This window comes from Chiloscyllium punctatum, chromosome 2 (genome assembly GCF_047496795.1).
Source record: "Chiloscyllium punctatum isolate Juve2018m chromosome 2, sChiPun1.3, whole genome shotgun sequence".
Classification (NCBI taxonomy): domain Eukaryota; kingdom Metazoa; phylum Chordata; class Chondrichthyes; order Orectolobiformes; family Hemiscylliidae; genus Chiloscyllium; species Chiloscyllium punctatum.
The window spans coordinates 47,284,161-47,303,684 of record NC_092740.1 but is presented as its reverse complement, the minus strand read 5'-3'; the positions used below and the strand labels follow the sequence as shown (position 1 = coordinate 47,303,684).

Here is a 19,524-nt window from a genome sequence, read left to right as displayed (position 1 = left end):
CTTGGATGCTGCCTGACCTGCTGCGCTTTTCCAGCAACACATTTTTCAGCTCTGATCTCCAGCATCTGCGGTCCTCACTTTCTCCTTACTCAAGATATTATCAAATCATAATGTGACATTAGGGCATAAATATCCGCTACTCAATTTTACCGTGACATCACTTGAAGCATACCCCTCTGTAGTCAACCTGTTGTTTAATAGTCACCTAGACGCTTATCTGCTTCTGAATGTAATAGATGTACATAATAGTAGGTTTAATAAACGTCTGTTGGATTTTATACTAACCACAGTAGGTTTACAAGTCACCTGGGATAACATTAAGCAGTGCCACACCAAATGAAATACCCTGCTGGAGGCAAACTGCTATTACAGTGTCTTGGGGAAAGGAAACGTGATTATTTGTGAATCAGGGGCAGTAGTAAATGGAGTGGAGTTTCACCACCAAAAAAAACAACAAATAATAATCACCATCAAACCAGAGAAAGAGAGTCGACACCCTGGAGGGTACAGGGATGTCATGTCCCAATCACCAGGTCGCCCGATGATGACGTGGACAGTGCGTTGAGCCTATCAGCAGCAGACTGGTCGCAGTTTGATGAGGTGGCTGGTGCGTCGTGTGCGGGTGTTGGCCGCTGATCATGGGGGAGGACAGTCAAGTGGGAGAGGTGGTGTTCAGGCGTGGCTGCGGACAGGTAATGGCGGCCTTGGGCCGAGCTCGATCCCGGGCTAACGGCGAGGAACCGATGTGGGGGTGGGTCTCGGGGGTGGGGGTGGGGGTGGGCGGCTGGCCGGCCGGGATTTCCTGTCGCCCCCCCCCTACCCCGGTCCAGCCGGCCGCTCACTCTGTCCTTTTCCTAATTTCAGAGCGACGACTCGGACATCTGGGACGACACGGCGCTGATAAAGGCATACGACAAGGCGGTGACCTCCTTCAAAGTAAGTCGGCTTCATGCACCGAAGTCACGGGGGGGTAGGTTTAAAAATGAAACAAAAATGACCCGAAGAAATCACAAGTTGCTGGGGAAACTCAGCAGGTCTGGCAGCATTCGTACAGAGAGAAAGCAGAGTTAATGTTTCGGGTCCCCGGACCCTTCCTCAGAGCGGATCACACGTTCTCTGATTCAGTTCTGTCTTTATCATGATATAGGGAAAGGTCAACACGTAGCGGTTTGTCACTAGTGTCTTCAATTGAAGATTGAAAGTTATTTTTTGAGGAAGAGATCGTGAGTTTATCGTAACGTGAATTCCGAAAATTTGCAGCGTATGGGATGGGGAGAAAAACTTAACGTTTCAAGTGGATGATCTCTCTCCTACTGTCCTTTTTAAATTTTAATGAAATTTTATAATATTATGTGGAAACACGGGTTCAAAAGTAGAGGCAAATGGATTTTTGATTTTCAGCTCTGTGAAGGTGACTTTTTTTGCTAAAACATCAAAGCTGTGTTTTTTAAGCAGACTCAAAATAGCATTTAACTAACTACGTAAGGTATCTGATTAGATAATTGCTGAGGTGTTTATTAAGTTGAGCTTTTGTGACATATAGAGGGTCATCGAATCAGAGATGTACACCATGGAAACAGACCCTTCGGTCCAACCTGTCCATGCCGACCAGATATCCCAACCCAATCTAGTCCCACCTGCCAGCACCCGGCCCATATCCCTCCAAACCCTTCCTATTCATATACCCATCCAAATGCCTCTTATATGTTGCAATTGTACCAGCCTCCACCACATCCTCTGGCAGCACATTCCACACAAATACCACCCTCTGTGAAAACGTTGCCCCATAGGGCATCTGCCACTGGTCCAGATCCTGTTGTAATCTGAGGTAACCCTCTTTGCTGGCCACTACACCTCCAATTTTGGTGTCATCTGCAAACTTACTAACTGTGTACCTCTTATGCTCGCATCCAAATCATTTATGTAAATGACAAAAAATAGAGGACCCAGCACTGATCCTTGTGGCACTCCACTGGTCACAGGCCTCCAGTCTGAAAAACAATCTTCCACCACCACCCTCTTCTACCTTTGAACCAGTTCTGTATCAAAATGGCTAGTTCTCCCTGTATTCCATGAAATCTAACCTTGCTAATCAATCTCCCATGGGCAGCCTTATCGAACGCCTTACTGAAGTCCATATAGATCACATCTACTGCTCTGCCCTCATCAATCTTCTTTGTAACTTCTTTGTTACTTCAGAAAACTCAATCAAGTTTGTGAGACATGATTTCCCACGCACAAAGCCATGTTGACTGTCCCTAATCAGTCCTTGCCATTCCAAATACATGTACATCCTGTCCCTCAGGATTCCCTCCAACAACTTGCCCACCACCGATGTCAGGCTCACCGGTCTATAGTTCTCTGGCTTGTCTTTACCACGCTTCTTAAACAGTAGCACCAAGTTTGCCAACCTCCAGTCTTCCGGCACCTCACGTGTCACCATCGATGATATCTCAGCAAGAAGCCCAGCAATCACTTCTCTAGCTTCCCACAGAGTTCTCGGGTACACCTGATCAGGTCCTGGGGATTTATCCACCTTTAACCATTTCAAGACATCCAGCACTTCCTCCTCTGTAATCTGGACATTTTGCAAGATATCACCATCTATTTCCCTACAGTCTACATCTTCCATATCCTTTTCCACAGTAAATACTAATGCAAAATATTCATTTAGTATCTCTCCCATTTTCTGTGGCTCCACATAAAGGCCGCCTTACTGATCTTTGAGGGGCCCTATTCTCTCCCTAGTTGCCCCTTTGTCCTTAATATATTTGTAAAAACCCTTTGGATTCTCCTTAATTCTGTTTACCAAAGCTATTTCATGTCCCCTTTTTACCCTCCTGATTTCCCTCTTAAGTGTACTCCTATTTCCTTTATATTCTTCTAAGGATTCACTCGATCTATCCTGTCTACACCCAACATATGCTTCCTTCTTTTTGTTAACCAAACCCTCAATTTCTTTAGTCCCAGCATTCCCTATAGTTACCAGCCTTCCCTTTCACCCTGACAGGAATATACTTTCTCTGGATTCTCGTTATCTCATTTCTGAAGGCTTCTAATTTTCCAGCCGTCCCTTTACCTGCGAACATCTGCCTCCAATCAGCTTTCGAAAGTTCTTGCCTAATACCGTCAAAATTGGTCTTTCTCCAATTTAGAACTTCAACTTTTAGATCTGGTCTATCCTTTTCCATCATTATTTTAAAACAAATAGAATTATGGTCGCTGGCCCCAAAGTGCTCCCCCACCGGCACCTCCGTCACCTATCCTGCCTTATTTCCCAAGAGTAGGTCAAGTTTTGCACCTTCTCTTCACATGCACATACTGAATCAGAAAATTGTTTTGTACACACTTAAGAAATTCCTCTCCATCTAAACTTTTAACACCATGGCAGTCCCAGTCGATGTTTGTAAAGTTAAAATCCCCTACCATAACTACCCGATTATTCTTACAGATAGCTGAGATCTCCTTATAAGTTTGTTTTTCAATTTCCCTCTGACTATTGGGGGGGTCTACAATACAATCCCAAATGCCCAGAATTCAGAAGAAAAGAACTGGACAGAATATGTGCTGTTAACTAAGTGTGAAGTCATTCACTTTGGTAGGAGTAACAAGAAGATGGATTACTGGGCTAATGGTAGGCTACTTGGTAGTGTGGATGAGCAGAGGGATCTTGGTGTCCATGTACACAGATCTCTGAAAGTTGCCACCCAGGTAAATAGTGCTGTGAAGAAGGCATATGGCGTACTGGGCTTTATTGGTGGAGGAATTGAGTTCCAGAGTCCTGAGGTCATGTTGCAGTTGTATAAGACTCTGGTGCGGCCTTATCTGGAGTATTGTGTACAGTTTTGGTTGCCATACTATAGGAAGGATGTGGAGGCTCTGGAACGGGTGCAGAGGAGGATGTTGCCTGGCATGGTAGGAAGATCGTATGAGGAGAGGCTGAGGCACTTGGGGCTGTTCTCATTGGAGAAAAGAAGATTTAGGGGAGATTTGATAGAGGTGTACAAGATGATTAGGGGTTTAGATAGGGTTGACAGTGAGAACCTTTTTCCGCGTATGGAGTCAGCTGTTACTAGGGGACACAGCTTTAAATTAAGGGGAGGTTGGTATAGGACAGATGTTAGGGGTAGATTCTTTACTCAGCGGATTGTGAGTTCATGGAATGCCCTGCCAGTAGCAGTGGTGGACTCTCCCTCTTTATGGTCATTCAAGCAGGCATTGGATAAGCATATGGAGGTTATTGGGCTAGTGTAGGTTAGGTAGGCTTCGGTCGGCGCACCATCGAGGGCAGAAGGGCCTGTACTGCTCTGTATTTTTCTATGTTCTATGTTCTTAACCTCTGACTCAATGAATTAGCCTGAGAGCCAGAGAATTGCAGATGACCCAAAGATAGGTGAAGGGACAGGTAGTGTTGAGGAAGTGAGAAAGCTGCGAAGGATTTAGACATGCTAGGCAATTGGGCAAAGAAATGGTCGATGGAATACAATGTAGTAAAGTGTGAGATTATACATTTTGGTAGGAAGAGTGGAGTTAGAGCCTATTTGCTAAACAGGAAAGGTTTAGGAAATATAAAGCACAAAGGGACTTGGGACTCCAAGTGTAGGATTCTCTTAAGGTTAACATGTAGGTTCACTTGGTAGTTAGGACGACAAATGCAATGTTGGCAGTCATTTCAAGAGGGTTAGAATACAACAACAGAGATATAAAGGAGAATCTATATAAGGGTTGGGAACAGTTTTAGGCCCTGTAACTAGAGAAAGATTTACTGGTTTTGGGGGTTCAGAGGTGGTTTACAGGAATAATCTTTGGTTGAAGGGCTTGTCATATGAAGAGGACTCTGGGTCTGTATGTGGTAATGTTTAGAAGGATGAAGGGTGTTCACCTTAAACTTATAAGATAAAGAGAGGCCTAAATAGAGTGGACCTGGAGAAGATGTTTCCATTAGTGGACAGACTAGAACCAGAGGGCACAGCCTTAGAGTGAACCTTAGGTGATCCATCCAGAGGTGATGGTGCTTCTATGGAACGCATTGCCACAGAGGGCTGAGGAGGCCAAGTCATTGAGCTTATTTGAGACAGAGATGGATTGATTCTTGATTAGTAAGGGGATTCAGGCTTACTGGGAGAAGACAGGAGAATGGGGTTGAAAAACATATCAGCTCTAATCGAATGGTGGGACAGACTTAGGCTGAATTCATGCTCCCATATACTACGGTTTTAAGGAATCGCATGTAGTGAATGTGCAGAAAGAATCCAAAAAATGCATGCAATCTTACTAATTGAGTAGTAAATTCTAGTGAAGCTAATAGTAATACTTCACTGGTAATGAGTGTCTGTGATGGATGTTGCTGGAGAAAGGAATTGAATTTTTATTTTTCCTGTTTGTAATGAGATCTTTGCAAGTTGTCTTGTATAGCTTTCTTTTCTTTGTAAGGAACGTTACTAAAAGTATATTGGCAGCCTCTTGTTCAGTGACCGTGTTGAACAAATTACAAAATAAAACTTATGGTCTGTTAAGCCATGTTTCTACCTGGTATATGACTTGTTCAGTATTACCATCAGTTGGGATCACAAGCACCTTTTTAGATTCTCAGGGTGTCCTAAAGATTCTAATGGGGAGTTATTACATTGAAGAACAGTTGCTGTTGTCTTGTTCATAAATATGAAAGTTGATTTATACAAAATAAGGACCGGGACACAGTCGGAAGGTGATTGGCTAGTTGATCTGCTTTTGGCTGACTGTTGAATGGTGAGCCTTAAAGTTTTCAAGGCACACCTAACTGGATAGGTAGATGAGTGGAAGGCGAAGTTTAAGCAAATGATTTTACTTTTGGAATTTAAGAAACATAATAACATGAGGGAGAAATAGAAGTAACAATAGTGAAATCCAAGGACAGGATTTATAACCAATAATTGAAATGAGTGATTTTTGTAGGAATGATTGCACGTTTTCTGTCCACATGGAGTGTGTTCCTATGGCCTTAGTGTCTTTAGTTTATGGAATATTTTGTACAGTATATTGACTGACTTAAATCAAACTGGAAGCAGATTAGTTTATGATCCAGATTTGAAAAATTTGGCTTGAGCTAGAAGAACATTTTTCAAAGCTTGGAACCTGGAGGGAAAATTCCCTGAAACAAAAGGCCAATTTTTTTTTTGTCTTTGCTGGTATTCTATTTTATTTAAGATTGATACTTGCACTGTTCAGAAACCATAAGGGGCCAATTTTTACCTAATGGTCAAGTCCAATAAACAGCAAAAGTGATTTAGTAAGCAGATAGTCTGATTTTGATGGCATTACTTGTGGAAAAAGTTTGGGTAAGACAGTGGAATGATTTCTTGTTTTTGTGTTAGTACAATCACATTTTAGGTGTCTGTTCAGAGTATGGTCAATCATCATTTCACATGATCTCTTAAACAGTAGATCGAATTGGAGAGAATAACTATGATCTAGTTTGCACTGTTGAATTTTAAGTTTTGCTTGATTGGTTCCTGTACACACTAATTTTCAAAGATCGTGGGCAGTTTGGGGCTTTAGATTGCTTTGGCAAGCTAGACAAAGACAAGTGCTTCAAATTTCTCTCCTGCCTCAGATATTCTATTAACAACATTCCTAACCACACCAGAGGTCCTGTGTTTAAAAAATGTGCCTGATATCTAAACATATTGTACAATCACCAGGGGCTTAACGGGGAAAAATCCTTTTCGATGTGAGTTGTATAATACTTACTTTGTGTATCCTGGTTGTTATTCCAGTTTCTAAGATTAACAAATACCAGAGAGACAACATCCTCCCTGAAGATATGCCATGCCATCTCAGTTAGCTGACTTAACTTTGTCTGGTCAGCCTTCTGAAATGGACTGGTGCGACATTTGTTACAGGTTTCTCCTGTTTTAGGCTATACTTTCCTAGATAAAGATGACTGTCAAAGTCATCATATCTCCTTTTTCTCTGTCTCGGTCACTCTGAGTTTAGTGTTCATTGTTTGGCAGTATGTTTTGCAGTTTAAAAAAAAATTGTTATTTTCAGAAGAGTGCCCATCCTGATTACTGGAACTTAGATGAAATCTCTGACACTGAGTATGGAATTCTGAATCCAGTAGGAAAATAGAGCTTGGGAAACAGAGATCAGTGCCTGAGACCTGTTTCTCTTGCTTTACATTTTCTTTGCTCCCAACCACCCCCGGGAGGTGTCTTGTTTCTGCTTTGTTCTGTGAGGAGGCAGAAAACATTGAAGATATAACAAGGATCTAATACCCTGAGCTCAGATGTCTGTGAAAGTTTAATCTTAAAGGACAAAAAAGAAGTAGGTAATTCTCCAATCAAGTCTGCTCTGGCATTCAGTGAGGCCATGGCTATTTTAATAATCTACAATGGCATCTTCCTGCTTTATCCCATAAGCCTTGATTCCCTTACAGGCTCCTAATTAAAAAATTGTCTTTTTTTTTCCTGGGGGCATAAAGATTTGTATAAATATTTTCCTGGAATATTTTTTGATAATGATGATCTCCTTTTCCTTCAGAGTGCCCTGAAGAATGGTGAATATATTCAGCCATTTACCAAGGACTCCAGTAGGACTGGAACAAAACAAAAACAGAAGAAAAACAAAAACAGAAAGAAGAGTCACGTACATCCAGAGAGAAAGGTATAATACTACTTCTTGTTTATATCCTAAAAATTAAAACTGATGGGTATTTTTGGTGAGAATGTAGAAGAAAAAGACAGATGTTTATGTGGTCACAGATGTGACTCAGGGTTGGTATATTGCAATTGCAGAGTTGAAAGTGTGGTATTTGAAAAGTATAGCAGGTCAGGCAGCATCCGAAGAACAGGAGCGTCAACATTTCGGGCAATAGCCCTTATCATCCATTCCTGATGAAGGGGTTTTGTCCGAAACATCAACTGTCCTGCCCCTTGGATGTTGCCTGACCTGCTGTGGTTTTTCAGCACTACACTCTTGATTCTAATCTCCAGCATCTGCAGTCCTCACTTTCACCATATTGCAATTACAGAGCTTTCTGAAAGAGAGGTGAATATCCAAGAGGCAAATATAGAAAGACGAATTAGAACCTGGAGATGAAAACCTGGCTAGAAAGAGAGGGTGCAGGACAGAGGGCTTTGGAACTGATTCCATATTTGGTGAGACCTGTATAAGAAGGCAGGGTTAGGCATAAATCAAGAATTTCTAAACCATGGCTTGAAAGCCCCCCACCCCCGGGGTTTCAGGCTGACCATTCCTGCCCCTGAGGGTGGGATATGAAATGGTTTTCCCAAACATTTGATTGCTGGATGTAAATTTGATAAGTGACTGGTAGCAGATAGAATGCCAAAACAAGTGAGGGTGACTACTGTTAAGGACTTAGCCATAATCCTTTGATACTTCAGGATAAGCGTTTACCTTCTCTTGGAGTTGATAAAATGTGGAGCTATAAAAAGTACAGCAGATCAAGCAGTATTGGAGAAGCAGGAGAGTCGACATTTTGGGCAAGACCCTTCACCAAGGCAGGGCAGGGCAGGGGAGGGGGAGGGGGGGTGGGGGGGGGGGGGGAAGGGGTCTGAGAAATTTCCAGCATCTGCAGTACTCACTATCTCCAACTTTTAGACCCAGTTTGAATCTGTACTCGAGTGCTTAATTGTTCATTTGAGACTTTGATAGTTCAAATAGTAGGATATTTTTGTGACCACAGATGTGATTCAGGGATAGTAAGTTGCAGCTGCAGGGCTGTTTGAGGGAGCAGGGTAACTATGAAGAAGTTGTGATGCATGAATAGAAAGAGATGATATTGCTGAGGAAATCTTTATTAAGTAATTTAAAAAACTGTGCTAGGACCAGTGTCCTGCAGAATCAAATAATTTGGGTAATGAAAAGGGCTTTAAACTAATTAGAGGGGGCCCTGAATAGGATTTCATAGGGTATACAGCACCAAAACAGACCATATAATGTAGCCTCGCCAGCATGTACAGTCCATTCAAACTGTCATCTGCTTTCCTCATCTAAATATACCATTGTAACCTCTATTCACTTCTTCCTTCTAGTTTCTCCTTAATAATTCTGAAATAATTTGTGAATCTGCTGCTTGCTGTGATGGATGAAAGCCAGGATGAATGTTTTGACCGAAAGTTTTCACAAACTAAGCTATGGATGAGGAAAAACATTCAGGCTAAAAATTGGTCATTAATTTCATATCAACCTATATGGATATGATTTTTAAGGTATATAACGATATTATTAGTTTTAAGGTATATAAGGCTATTATTAGTCTAGCTTGGTAAAATCTTTGAACTATCAAATGGTGGAAATGTTCAGCAGGTGTGGTAGCATATGGAAAGTGGAATAGAGTTGATGATTTGAGACGAGTACATTCTTCATAAGATGTCTTACTCAAACACAAATGTTAACTCTATTTTTCTCTTCATAGATGCTGCCAGACTGGCTGAGTCTTTCTGGTACTTAATAGTTTTTGTCATCTTTCCAGCATTTGCTTTACCTTTAAAATATTTGTTACTTTCAAGCTTTACATTAGAATTCATATTTCTCTACACTACTGTGCACAAGCAGTATCAATGTCAGCAATGAAGTTATGCAATAGACAGTGCTGATTACAACATGTAAGTGTATGCCAATCTTGAATTAGTGGGTTTGAAGACTTCTTCCTTATTCATTTTCAGATCTTTTCATATTGTTCTTTATGTTAATGACTGCTTAAGCCAGACATTGATATCTTGTGAATGAATTTAATCATTTTAGATGTTGTTTTATCTTCAAATGCGTTAAGGACATCTTCCTCTGAATGAGAATGTGATAGCTTTGGTGCAGTATTTTGTTGTATAGATAGCATCCGAGGATCAGGAGGGTCAATGTTTCTGGCATAAGCCCCTTATCTGCCTGACCTGCTGTGCTTTTCCAGTGCCATGTTTTTTTACTCTGATCTCTAGTGTGTGCAGTCCTCACTTTCTCCGAATTGAAATTTAAACAATTTGATTTCTTTCTTGCCCCAACACAGTGGCGAGTTGGTGATGCCTGTCATGCAGTGTGGTCTGAAGATGGCAACATGTACTCGGCTACGATTAAGTCTGTTAATGAAAAACGTGGAACGTGCGTAGTGATGTATACTGGTTATGGCAATGAAGAGGAGCAGAATCTAGCAGAGCTGGTTCCAGCTGACAGCTCTGAGGCAGAGAATGAGAGTTCTAAACAGGTGAGCAATAATAATTTGTGCTTTTGCTACGTAAAATATCCGTTCTACCACAATCTGGTAAGCCTATTTAACAGCTATTTTTTTCTTTGTACTTAGAAAAATGGGCTCAGCCAGCAATCAACAGATGAAAGTGATGCCATTTCACCTGTCTATAAATCTCGCCAATCAAATGAAACCAAATTAAAAACACCATTGGATCAGTTTACCTGGAATCACTGTCTTCCCCCTCAACCACCACAAATGCCAGGGTTTGGCTTTGTAAGTGCCTGAATAGAAATGCCTAGTGAAATTTTATTATTTATTTTTAAATCACATAAACACAAAATATGTATTAATTTTTTGTCTTGTCTACTATAAGTATATTTTTAAAAGCATGTTTCTTTTATGTAATTAACTCTTGAGAATTTTCACGAAGTTGACGAAAGAGTCAGTGCTTCCTGGCCAGTATGTGTGCATCTACTTTGTCTTGAAATTAAAGGATTATTACCAGATTTTTAAATGCTTTTTGCTGTCTTTTTTTTCTTTTGAGTTACTTTCCTCATCATGATCTCCTGATATTTTTTGCTGTCATTTTCTTACTCTGCACTGTCTTTTAGCCAACTCTTTCACTTGTATCCTGTTTATTCTTCCATCCCACACCCCCGTCTCCTCTGTGCCTCATGCTCTATTTTTCTTTTGAGTTTTTTGCAGATTTTGAGCACTTCATACCCCAGGCTTTTTTTTTTGAACAATGCGTGTACTGTAGTGGGAATGGAAGTTGACTACCTTGTGTGTGCTGATGCTATAATAAGTGTTATTGAACTACATTTAAATGATTCTGTTCAATTCTGATTGTTTAGTAAATACAATGTACAGTTCTTTTTATTCTTCTTTGTAAAATATTCATTTCTGTGAATGTCAGGATTTGCCTAATACACTTCAGTGGTAAGGAGTCTCTTTTCTGCAATGCATCCATATGAGGCAGGTACACTCAGTGCTGTTAGGAGGGGAATTCTAGTATCTTGATGCCATGACATTGAAGAAGTAGCAATTTAATTGCAAGTCAGGAATAGTATGTGCCTTTCATGGGATCTTGTGGCTACTGCTTTTGTTCTAGATGGTAAAGGTCACAGTTTTGGGAAGTTTGGTGTGTTTCTGCAATGCATCTTGTAGATGATGCACCCTTCCGCCATTGTATGCCAGTGGTGGACAGAGTGTATGTTGAAGGTGGCAGGTTGAATGCTAATCAATCAGGTTAATTTGTCTTCAATGGGATGATCAGCTTTGATGGTTTAGAGGCTGTTCTTATTTCGGCAAGTGGGGAGTATTCCATCACACTGTGTAATGTGTAGAAGAGTCACATTCGACTCAATACATTAATTGTGTTTCTCTTTCCACAGATGCTGCCAGCCATGCTGAGTATTTCCAGCACTTTCTGTTTTTATTTCCGTATTCCATCACGCTCCTGACTTGTGCCTTCTAGATGGTGGACAGGCTTTGAGAAGTCAGGAGGTGAGTTACTTGCCTTGGAATTCACAGCCTTTTACCAACTCTTGTAGCCACAATATTTATATAGATAGGTTCAGATCAGTTTCTTGACAGTGTAACCTCCCCTGGAAAGTTATCAGTGGAAGATTCTATGATGGTAATGCTGATGAATGTCAGGGGAGGATAGAGTCATAGAGATGTACAGCATGGAAACAGACCCTTCGGTCCAACCCGTCCATACCGACCAGATATCCCAACCCAATCTAGTCCCACCTGCCAGCACCTGGCCCATATCCCTCCAAACCCTTCCTATTCATATACCCATCGAAATGCCTTTTAATTGTTGCAATTGTATCAGCTTCCACCACTTCCTCTGGCAGCTCTTCCATACATGTACCATCCTCTGCGTGACAAAGTTGCCCGTTAGGTCTCTTTTATATCTTTCCCCTCTCATCCTAAACCTATGCCCTCTAGTTCTGGACTCCCCCACCTGTTTGATTCTCTTTTGTTTGAAATGGTAATTGCCTCGTAATTGTGTTGCATGACTCGGTACTTAATGGTACAAAGCAGACTATTGTTTAGGCTTCACTCCATACTGGCACAGATTGCTTTTGTACTGGAGGTGTTGAGTGGTATTAAGCATTGTCAAATCCTCAGTGAATGGACCCAAATTTGTGATGGAGGGAAAGTCACTACTGAAGCAGGTGATGGTGTTTGAGCCAGGATTCTACCCTAAGGAAATCTTTTGGGACTGTGATGGTTGACCTGTAATAACCATAATCTTCCTTAAGTGCAAGTACTATTCCAAGCAGAAAAATATAAGAAATAGAAGCAAGTGCTCCATTAGTAAAGATAAACCTTAGTTCCTTTATGCTAAGTTGCTTTAAGTTAAGTTGTGTACAAATTGCAGGAAGCATACGAAAGAAGTTGAGATCAAAATAGAGAATTGAATATGAATAACAAAAATGATGCTGTCTGATTTTAATTAATTTATTGACCAGTTGGGACAGAGAAAAAGGTTGGAATTTTTAATGTGTATATGTTTAGAAGAATTTGCTTGCATGGAGGGTATAGATTAATATAGGCTTGTTGGATTGAATAATCTGTTTCTCTTGTTTTGTCTATGTATTTTTATATTATAAAATAATCTTTTTTGTTCTGTACAGCCTGGTGCAAAATTTCACGGTCCACCGCCTTTCTTACCTGGATGGTTACCGACTGTTCCAGCAGGACCACCAGTGAGTGAGTTTCTTGTTATGCAGTACCAAAAATTGCAGGTAGATTTCTTGGGCTAGCTGCTGTGTGCTGTTAGTTGTAGTATTGTAGTGGAGCTGATAAATACCCTTAAACAAAATCAGAAATTGATGGAAAATCACAGCAAGTTAGGCAGCAGAGTTAATGTTTTGGGTCCAATGACCCTTCTTCAGAACTTAGAGTAGCCAGGAGAAGGTTTGTATGTGAGTTGGAGAAGAGGTGGGGAGAGTGGAAAGGAGTAAATCTCAGGTGACAATGGAGCCCAGAGAGAGGGAAAAATAGTTGGCAGATAAAGGAGTGAATAAAGGTCAGCTTGAGAGAATGAGTAGCTGCTAACTGGGATCACTAGTAGCTGATAATGGGTTGTATGTGCTAGCAGCCTATGTGATGACCAGGCTTAGTATGTGGGGGTTGGGGTAAGCACACAGGAAAAGGTGTTCAAACCCTGAAATTAGGGAACTCTATACTGGGTCCAAACAGTTGCAGGGCCCAGAAAATGAGGTATTGTTCTTCCAGCTTGCACTGAGTGGCACTGGATGTTTACTTCTGTTACTTTGGTTTGTATATGTAGCATCATATTGCCTAAATGAATGGGATTTTTGAGTAAGTTTGCTGAATTTTTGAGCAATGGTATGTTGCTATTTTGAGGTTGAATAACATGACTTGTTTTCTGTGTTTTTGCGGTCACAAGTTAATTTGTGCTTTGGTATCTCCTCACTGCTCTGCTCATGAACATTTAATGAGTTGAATTTAGAAACACTTTATTTGTAAAATGTTGCAATATGTCTTTAACTTCATTTGTTATATTAGAAATTGTCAAAATGCAAAATTATATGGTTGAACTATTTCTTCAATTTAAGTTCTTAACTGATTTACTTAACAAATTGTGAAATGTATTAGCGTCAACTTCTTTTTTTGCACCGCCCATGTTGCTTGAGTGTTTTTCTTGGGCCACAGTTCAAGTAGAAAAGGGTATCTGCATATTTTTTTTTAAATTGAGGTACATGGATGGGCAGACTGGAGAAATCTGGCCAGCTTTCAGTTTTTCATTCTTTTTTATAAAACATTATCTCATAGAATCCCTACAGTGTGGAAACAGGCTCTTCGGCCTGACAAACCCACACTGATCCTCCGAAGAGTAACTTCTCTATGACACCAAAACCCATTCCCCTATGTTTAACCCCTGACTAATGCACCCAACCTACACTGGACAATTTAGCACGGCCAATTCACCTAACCCACGTCTTTGGATCGTGGGAGGAAACCGGAGCACCTGAAGGAAACCCATGCGGACACTGCAGAATGTGCATACTTCACACAGACAGTTGCCCCAGGCTGGAATCAAACCCAAGGTCCCTGGTGCTGTGAGGCAGCAGTACTAAACACTGAGCCCCATGCCGACCTTTTTGAGTATTTTGTATTTGTATTTTGTTTAAAGAAAAAAACCTTCAAATGGATTTGAGGCTGGTTACTCTGAAATTTGTTTCTAAATCCTGAAATGAGACAGGAATACTTCTTACATTTTTTGGAAATTTTGAAACATTTCTTTACTGAACTTTACTTCATCCCAATGTAGTTAATTCCCCCTCCACCTCCGATGGGGCCAGATTCAACTGATGAGGACGAGGAAGCTTTAGGAAGCATGCTAATAGCATGGTACATGAGTGGCTATCACACTGGTTACTATTTGGTAAGTACTTAGTTTTACGAAAGTTTACTTTCATATTGTGTTACAGGCTTCAATTACGTGTTAGTTGTGTACAAGGACTGTATTTGGTTCAAAAAGGTGATCATGATTTGATCCAGGTTTTTTTGTCCAGGTTGATTTTTAAAATTTGGTTCTTGTAGTCTTGAATTTTTAATGTTCATGCTGCTTAACCTAGAATTTTTAGAAAAATGTCCCAGGCACACTCAAAGTATGTACAATGAATATACACAGATCAGGAAAATCATAAATTTAGTTCCCCAAAGTTGACTTGCAGTAAGGAAACAGTAAGAGCTTTGCTACATCAGTGTTCAGAGTGTGAAAATTGTCCAGAACTATTGCCTTGTGTGGTGATCCAGTTTTCCCGAGAATTGTCTGTGGATAGAAAATATAGAGAGGATTGAGTTTGTTTCCATTTCTTCCGGGCCACTCGGTTAACAAATAGGAGCAGGAGTTGAAAACTGTGGTGCTGAAAAAGCACAGCAGGTCAGGCATACAAGGAGCAGGAGAGTCAACGATTCAGGCATAAACCCTTTATTAGGATTGTCTGATGAAGGGCTTACCCCTGAAATGCCAACAGTCCTACTCCTCGGATTGGGCCTGACCTACTGTGTTTTTCCTGCGCCACATTTTTCAATTCTGACTCTCCAGCATCTGCAGTCCTCACTTTCTCCAAATAAGAGCTGGAGTGGGCCAATCCGACCCCTAGCCAGCTCTGTCAACTAATGATCTTCTGCTTCACTACTTCCCTGCACTATTCCAGTGTCCCTATGGGAGGAAAGAAAAGTTTTCCAACATCGAATTATTTTGAGAAAAAAAGTTTTTCTATGACAAATGTTCAATGAGTAGGTTCAGTTGAGGCATTCAAGATGGAAATAGTGTGCAAGGTTATGGGGAAAGGTAGGAGAATAGCACTAGGTAATGACACTCGTTTGAAGAGCTGGTGCAGGCATGATGGGCCGAATAGTCAACTTCTGCGCTGGAACAATTGTGATTTTGTAATTTTAATATTTAGCAAGGTCCGATCTTTATCTTAATATAGAAACCGGGAATAGAGGGAAAGTAAATGTAAAATTGCCTTAGTCTGACCGGACCATAGGGTTGCTCGTTGAAGTGAGTTGACTGGTGGGGAGAGAGGTTGAGAAGCAGAGTCCATCATGGTAACCTCAGCTGCTATGAGAACTGAACCCACATGTTGATCATCACAAACCAGCCGCCTGGTCAAATGAGTTAACTGAACCCTCCCCCTTTTGAAATTTATAGATTCCAAACTACAGTGAATATGGTCTGAACTGATCCAATAATCTCAGGAATCAATCTAATAAACCTTTGTTGCCCTCCATACTCTACCTGGACCAAGACCCCAAACAGTCCTGCAGGAATGGTCTCACCAAGGCCCTGTGCAATTGCAGCAAGACATCCCTCTTCCTGTACTCAAATCCTTTTGCTGTGAAGGCCAACATACCATTTGCCACTTTCACTGCCTGCTGCACATTATCATACAGCATGGAAACAGACCCTTCAGTCCAATCAATCCATGCCTAACATAACCCCAAACTAAACTAGTCTCATCTGCCTGCTCTTGGCCCATATCCCTCTAAACCTTTCCTATTCATGTATTTATCCAAATGTCCTTATATGTTTACTTTCAGCCACTGGTGTAATAGTACTTGTCGCACCTCTCCCTTTCCCAATCTATCACCTTTCAGATAATCTGCCTTTGTGTCTTTGACACCAAAGAGAGAACCTCCCATTTATCCTGATTATACTCCTTCTGCTATGCATTTGCTCAAAAACTCATGTCGTCCAAATCACAAGCATCTCTGCATCCTCCTCACAGTTCACCTTCCCATCCAGCTTTGTTGCCTGCGAATTTAGAGATCCTGCTTTTTTTACCCCTCATGTATTGTGAATAGCTGTAGTACCCCATTAGTTGCTGGCTGCCATTTGGAAAATGATTTATTTATTCCTAATCTTCATTTCCCATCTGCCAACTAGATCTGTATTTGTGTCTGTTAACTATCCCCAATCTGAGCACTTCAATATTACATGCTAATCTGTTATGTGAGACATTATTAAAGCCTTCTGAAAGTCCAAGTAAACCACATCCACTGGTTTACCACTCATCAACTGTTGAGTTACATCTTTGATGAAGAATTCCAATAGATTTTTAAGCATGATATTACTTTCATAAATCTGTGCCGACTTATCCAATTCTGCTATTAAACTTTTTTTTTTAGTGGTCTCTAGCACTAATACCAGATTAACCAGTCTAAAATTTTTCTTTTTTTTTGTAAAAAGTTGGGTTACATTAGCTATCTTCCAGTCCATTGGAACATTTAAGATCTATAGCATCTTGAAAGATGACCACTGAAGCATCATTGTTTCCGAGCCACTTTTTGAGGACTCTGGGAAGTGGATTTATCAACCTTTAATCTCAACAATTTCCTCAACACCATTTCCCTCCTAATACTGATTTTCCTTCAATTCCTCTGTCTCACTCAGCCTTGTGTAACCCAACATAGTTAAAGTGTTGTGTGATTTTCTGGATTCCACACTATAGGATGGGTGTAATAGAACTGGAGATGGTGCACAGGGGATTTACTAGGATGTGACCTGGACTGGAGCGTTTTAGTTGTGAAGAGAGATTGGGGTTGTTTTCCTTGGAGACTGAGGTGGGTACGTGATTGAGACATGTATAAATGAGGGGCATAGATATGGGAGACAGAGAGGAAGTCCTCCCCTTGGTGGAGGGATCAGTGAGCAGGGTGCACAGACTTAAAATAACCGACAGGACATTTAGAGGAAATGTGAGGACATTTTTTTAACCCAGAGCATGGTGGGAATCTAGAATCATTGCCTCTGAGCGTGATAGAAGCATTTAAGAAAGTATTTAATGTGTACTTGCGATGTCAAGGCCTATGGCCCTTATGCTGGAAAATGAGATTAGAGTAGTTAAATATGTGCTTTTGATTGCTGCGGACTCAGTGGGCCAAAGGACCTTTTTGTGCTGTAACCTCTGTGTTGCACTTTAAATCTATTTTCACCAGAATACTGGTCATCTTACCTAATATTTTCTATTTTGTTTTATGATGCCCCTCTGAATCATTTTGAGATGTTTATTATGTTTATTAGGTGCCAAGAAAAATGTTGCATAAAGATAAGCTTACCATTGGTACTCATTATGTTTTTCCCTGTAGGGTCTCAAGCAAGGTCGACTGGAAGCAGGCATGGGGAAGACTCCTCGTTCTTAGTTTGTTAGAAAAGTAAGCTTACTTATTTTCCTCAGTTCCTGAAGGTGCTTGTACCTGCATGTTTGCAGTTTCAGAGATTATCTAGGTTAATACTCTGAAGAGAATCAGCGTTAACGTTTCAGGTTGAGTGACCCTTCAGCACAGATGCTGCCTGACCTGCTGAACCTTTCCTGCAATTTCTATTTTTGTCCATCTATTAACCTGGATGGTTAGTAATCTAGAGAATCTCCAAGTTATTTAACTGGGGAGGGAATTGAAATCAAACTGATTCTGTTTTGTCCAAGGTTCATGTGCAGCTGGGGACGTTGAATGACAAACTCTTGCTAACTCTTTATTGCTTCTCCCTAGTTCAGGGGCACAAAAGCAGTTGTAGAGTCCACTTTAGTGTTCAGACTTGCAAATGAAGCTGATATCTTTTTTCTGGGTGATATCCGTCAATGACCCACAAGTCACTGACTAAGATCTTTTTTCCTGTATTCTTCTGGGATGTGGTGGTCAGTGGCAAGGCCAGTATTTATTGCTCATCCCTGATTTCCCTTGAACTGAAAGGCATCTAGGCCATTTCAGAAGGCAGTTAAGAGCCAGGCACGTTACTGTGGGTCACATGTAGACGTGACCATTTATTCTTTTTACTAAATTGGGCAATTCTCCGCCTTCCCACATTATACCCCATTTGTTAGATGTTTGCCTAATCACTTAACATATTTATAACCATTTTTAGGTGCCTTCTGTCTTCTACACAACTGACTTTCAGCTCTATCTCTACCTAACAAACCTCTAGTCTCTTAATTAACATCACTTGGATAAATTGTAAAGAGTTGAGGCCTCAGCACTAACTCCTGAGACACATCATTTTTCGTGTTTATCTTTCCATAAGTAGTATTATGCTGACAAGGTTTGAAACTCACTATGGAAACTGTGTTTGATGGGTACAAAGTCCATTGGGAATTACCCATCATGCATACTGTGCTTCTTTGCTTGAACTGGGAAAAAAGATTGATCCTTTTTTTTTTCTCTCTGCAGGTGAACGTTTCTCTCCCAAGGAGAGGAGTGCATCATTTTGCAATGGATTATGTTCAAATGTTATTGGTTTCTGTATGAATAAGCCATTGTTTGGGGATCGTTGGGATTGAGTATTTGCTTTGTATCGAATAGTGAATAAAATATTTTGGTTTCAATAACTTTTGTTTGTTATAAGGCAATAAGTGCACTGATTTGGATGCTGCATAACTGGAAAATTTCCTGAAATTAACTGTTTTTAACCAAATCGTCAACATGCAATGGGTTGTGGATATTCTTTACACCTTAAGCTTTTGATACGTGGTTCTATGGAAAGGGAAGGTATGATCAGAAATAAAGAACAAAAGACTGGCAAGACACAGATTTGTCAGCATCAGTAAAGGGGAAAAAAAAATTTGACATTCAGGGTGTGGAATCTGAATCAATTCTGAACCCTTTCTTTATATCCTAAATTCTGATCGATGTCTGCCAAGATTAAAACAAGTCTCTGTCATGAATGGTGCCAGGAAGGGGAATATTATTGATAGTGAAACATAAATGTAACACTACTAGTTACTGATTCATGTACAGAACTACTACTATTAGCAACAACCATATGAAATTGATAACTAATTCATGATCCAGCC

The 19,524-nt window shown here is 40.6% G+C and overlaps 1 protein-coding gene across 1 annotated transcript; it reads left to right on the top strand.

Moving 5' to 3' along the window:
* Positions 1 to 581: 581 nt before the first annotated feature.
* smn1 (survival of motor neuron 1, telomeric) lies at positions 582 to 19,059 on the top strand. Its single transcript, XM_072582042.1, has 9 exons — positions 582 to 692; positions 865 to 936; positions 7,522 to 7,644; positions 10,004 to 10,198; positions 10,295 to 10,456; positions 12,832 to 12,903; positions 14,496 to 14,609; positions 17,825 to 17,890; positions 18,902 to 19,059. The coding sequence occupies exons 1-8, from the start codon at positions 639 to 641 to the stop codon at positions 17,876 to 17,878; spliced, it is 846 nt and encodes a 281-aa protein (XP_072438143.1). The 5' UTR covers positions 582 to 638; the 3' UTR covers positions 17,879 to 17,890; positions 18,902 to 19,059.
* Positions 19,060 to 19,524: the final 465 nt, after the last annotated feature.

Coding starts and splice junctions, on each gene's coding strand:
- smn1 (XM_072582042.1), top strand. CDS start 639: ATGGGGGAGGACAGTCAAGTGGGAGAGGTGGTGTTCAGGCGTGGCTGC. Junction 12,904..14,495: donor CTGTTCCAGCAGGACCACCA/GTGAGTGAGTTT, acceptor ATCCCAATGTAG/TTAATTCCCCCTCCACCTCC. Junction 14,610..17,824: donor ATCACACTGGTTACTATTTG/GTAAGTACTTAG, acceptor TTTTCCCTGTAG/GGTCTCAAGCAAGGTCGACT.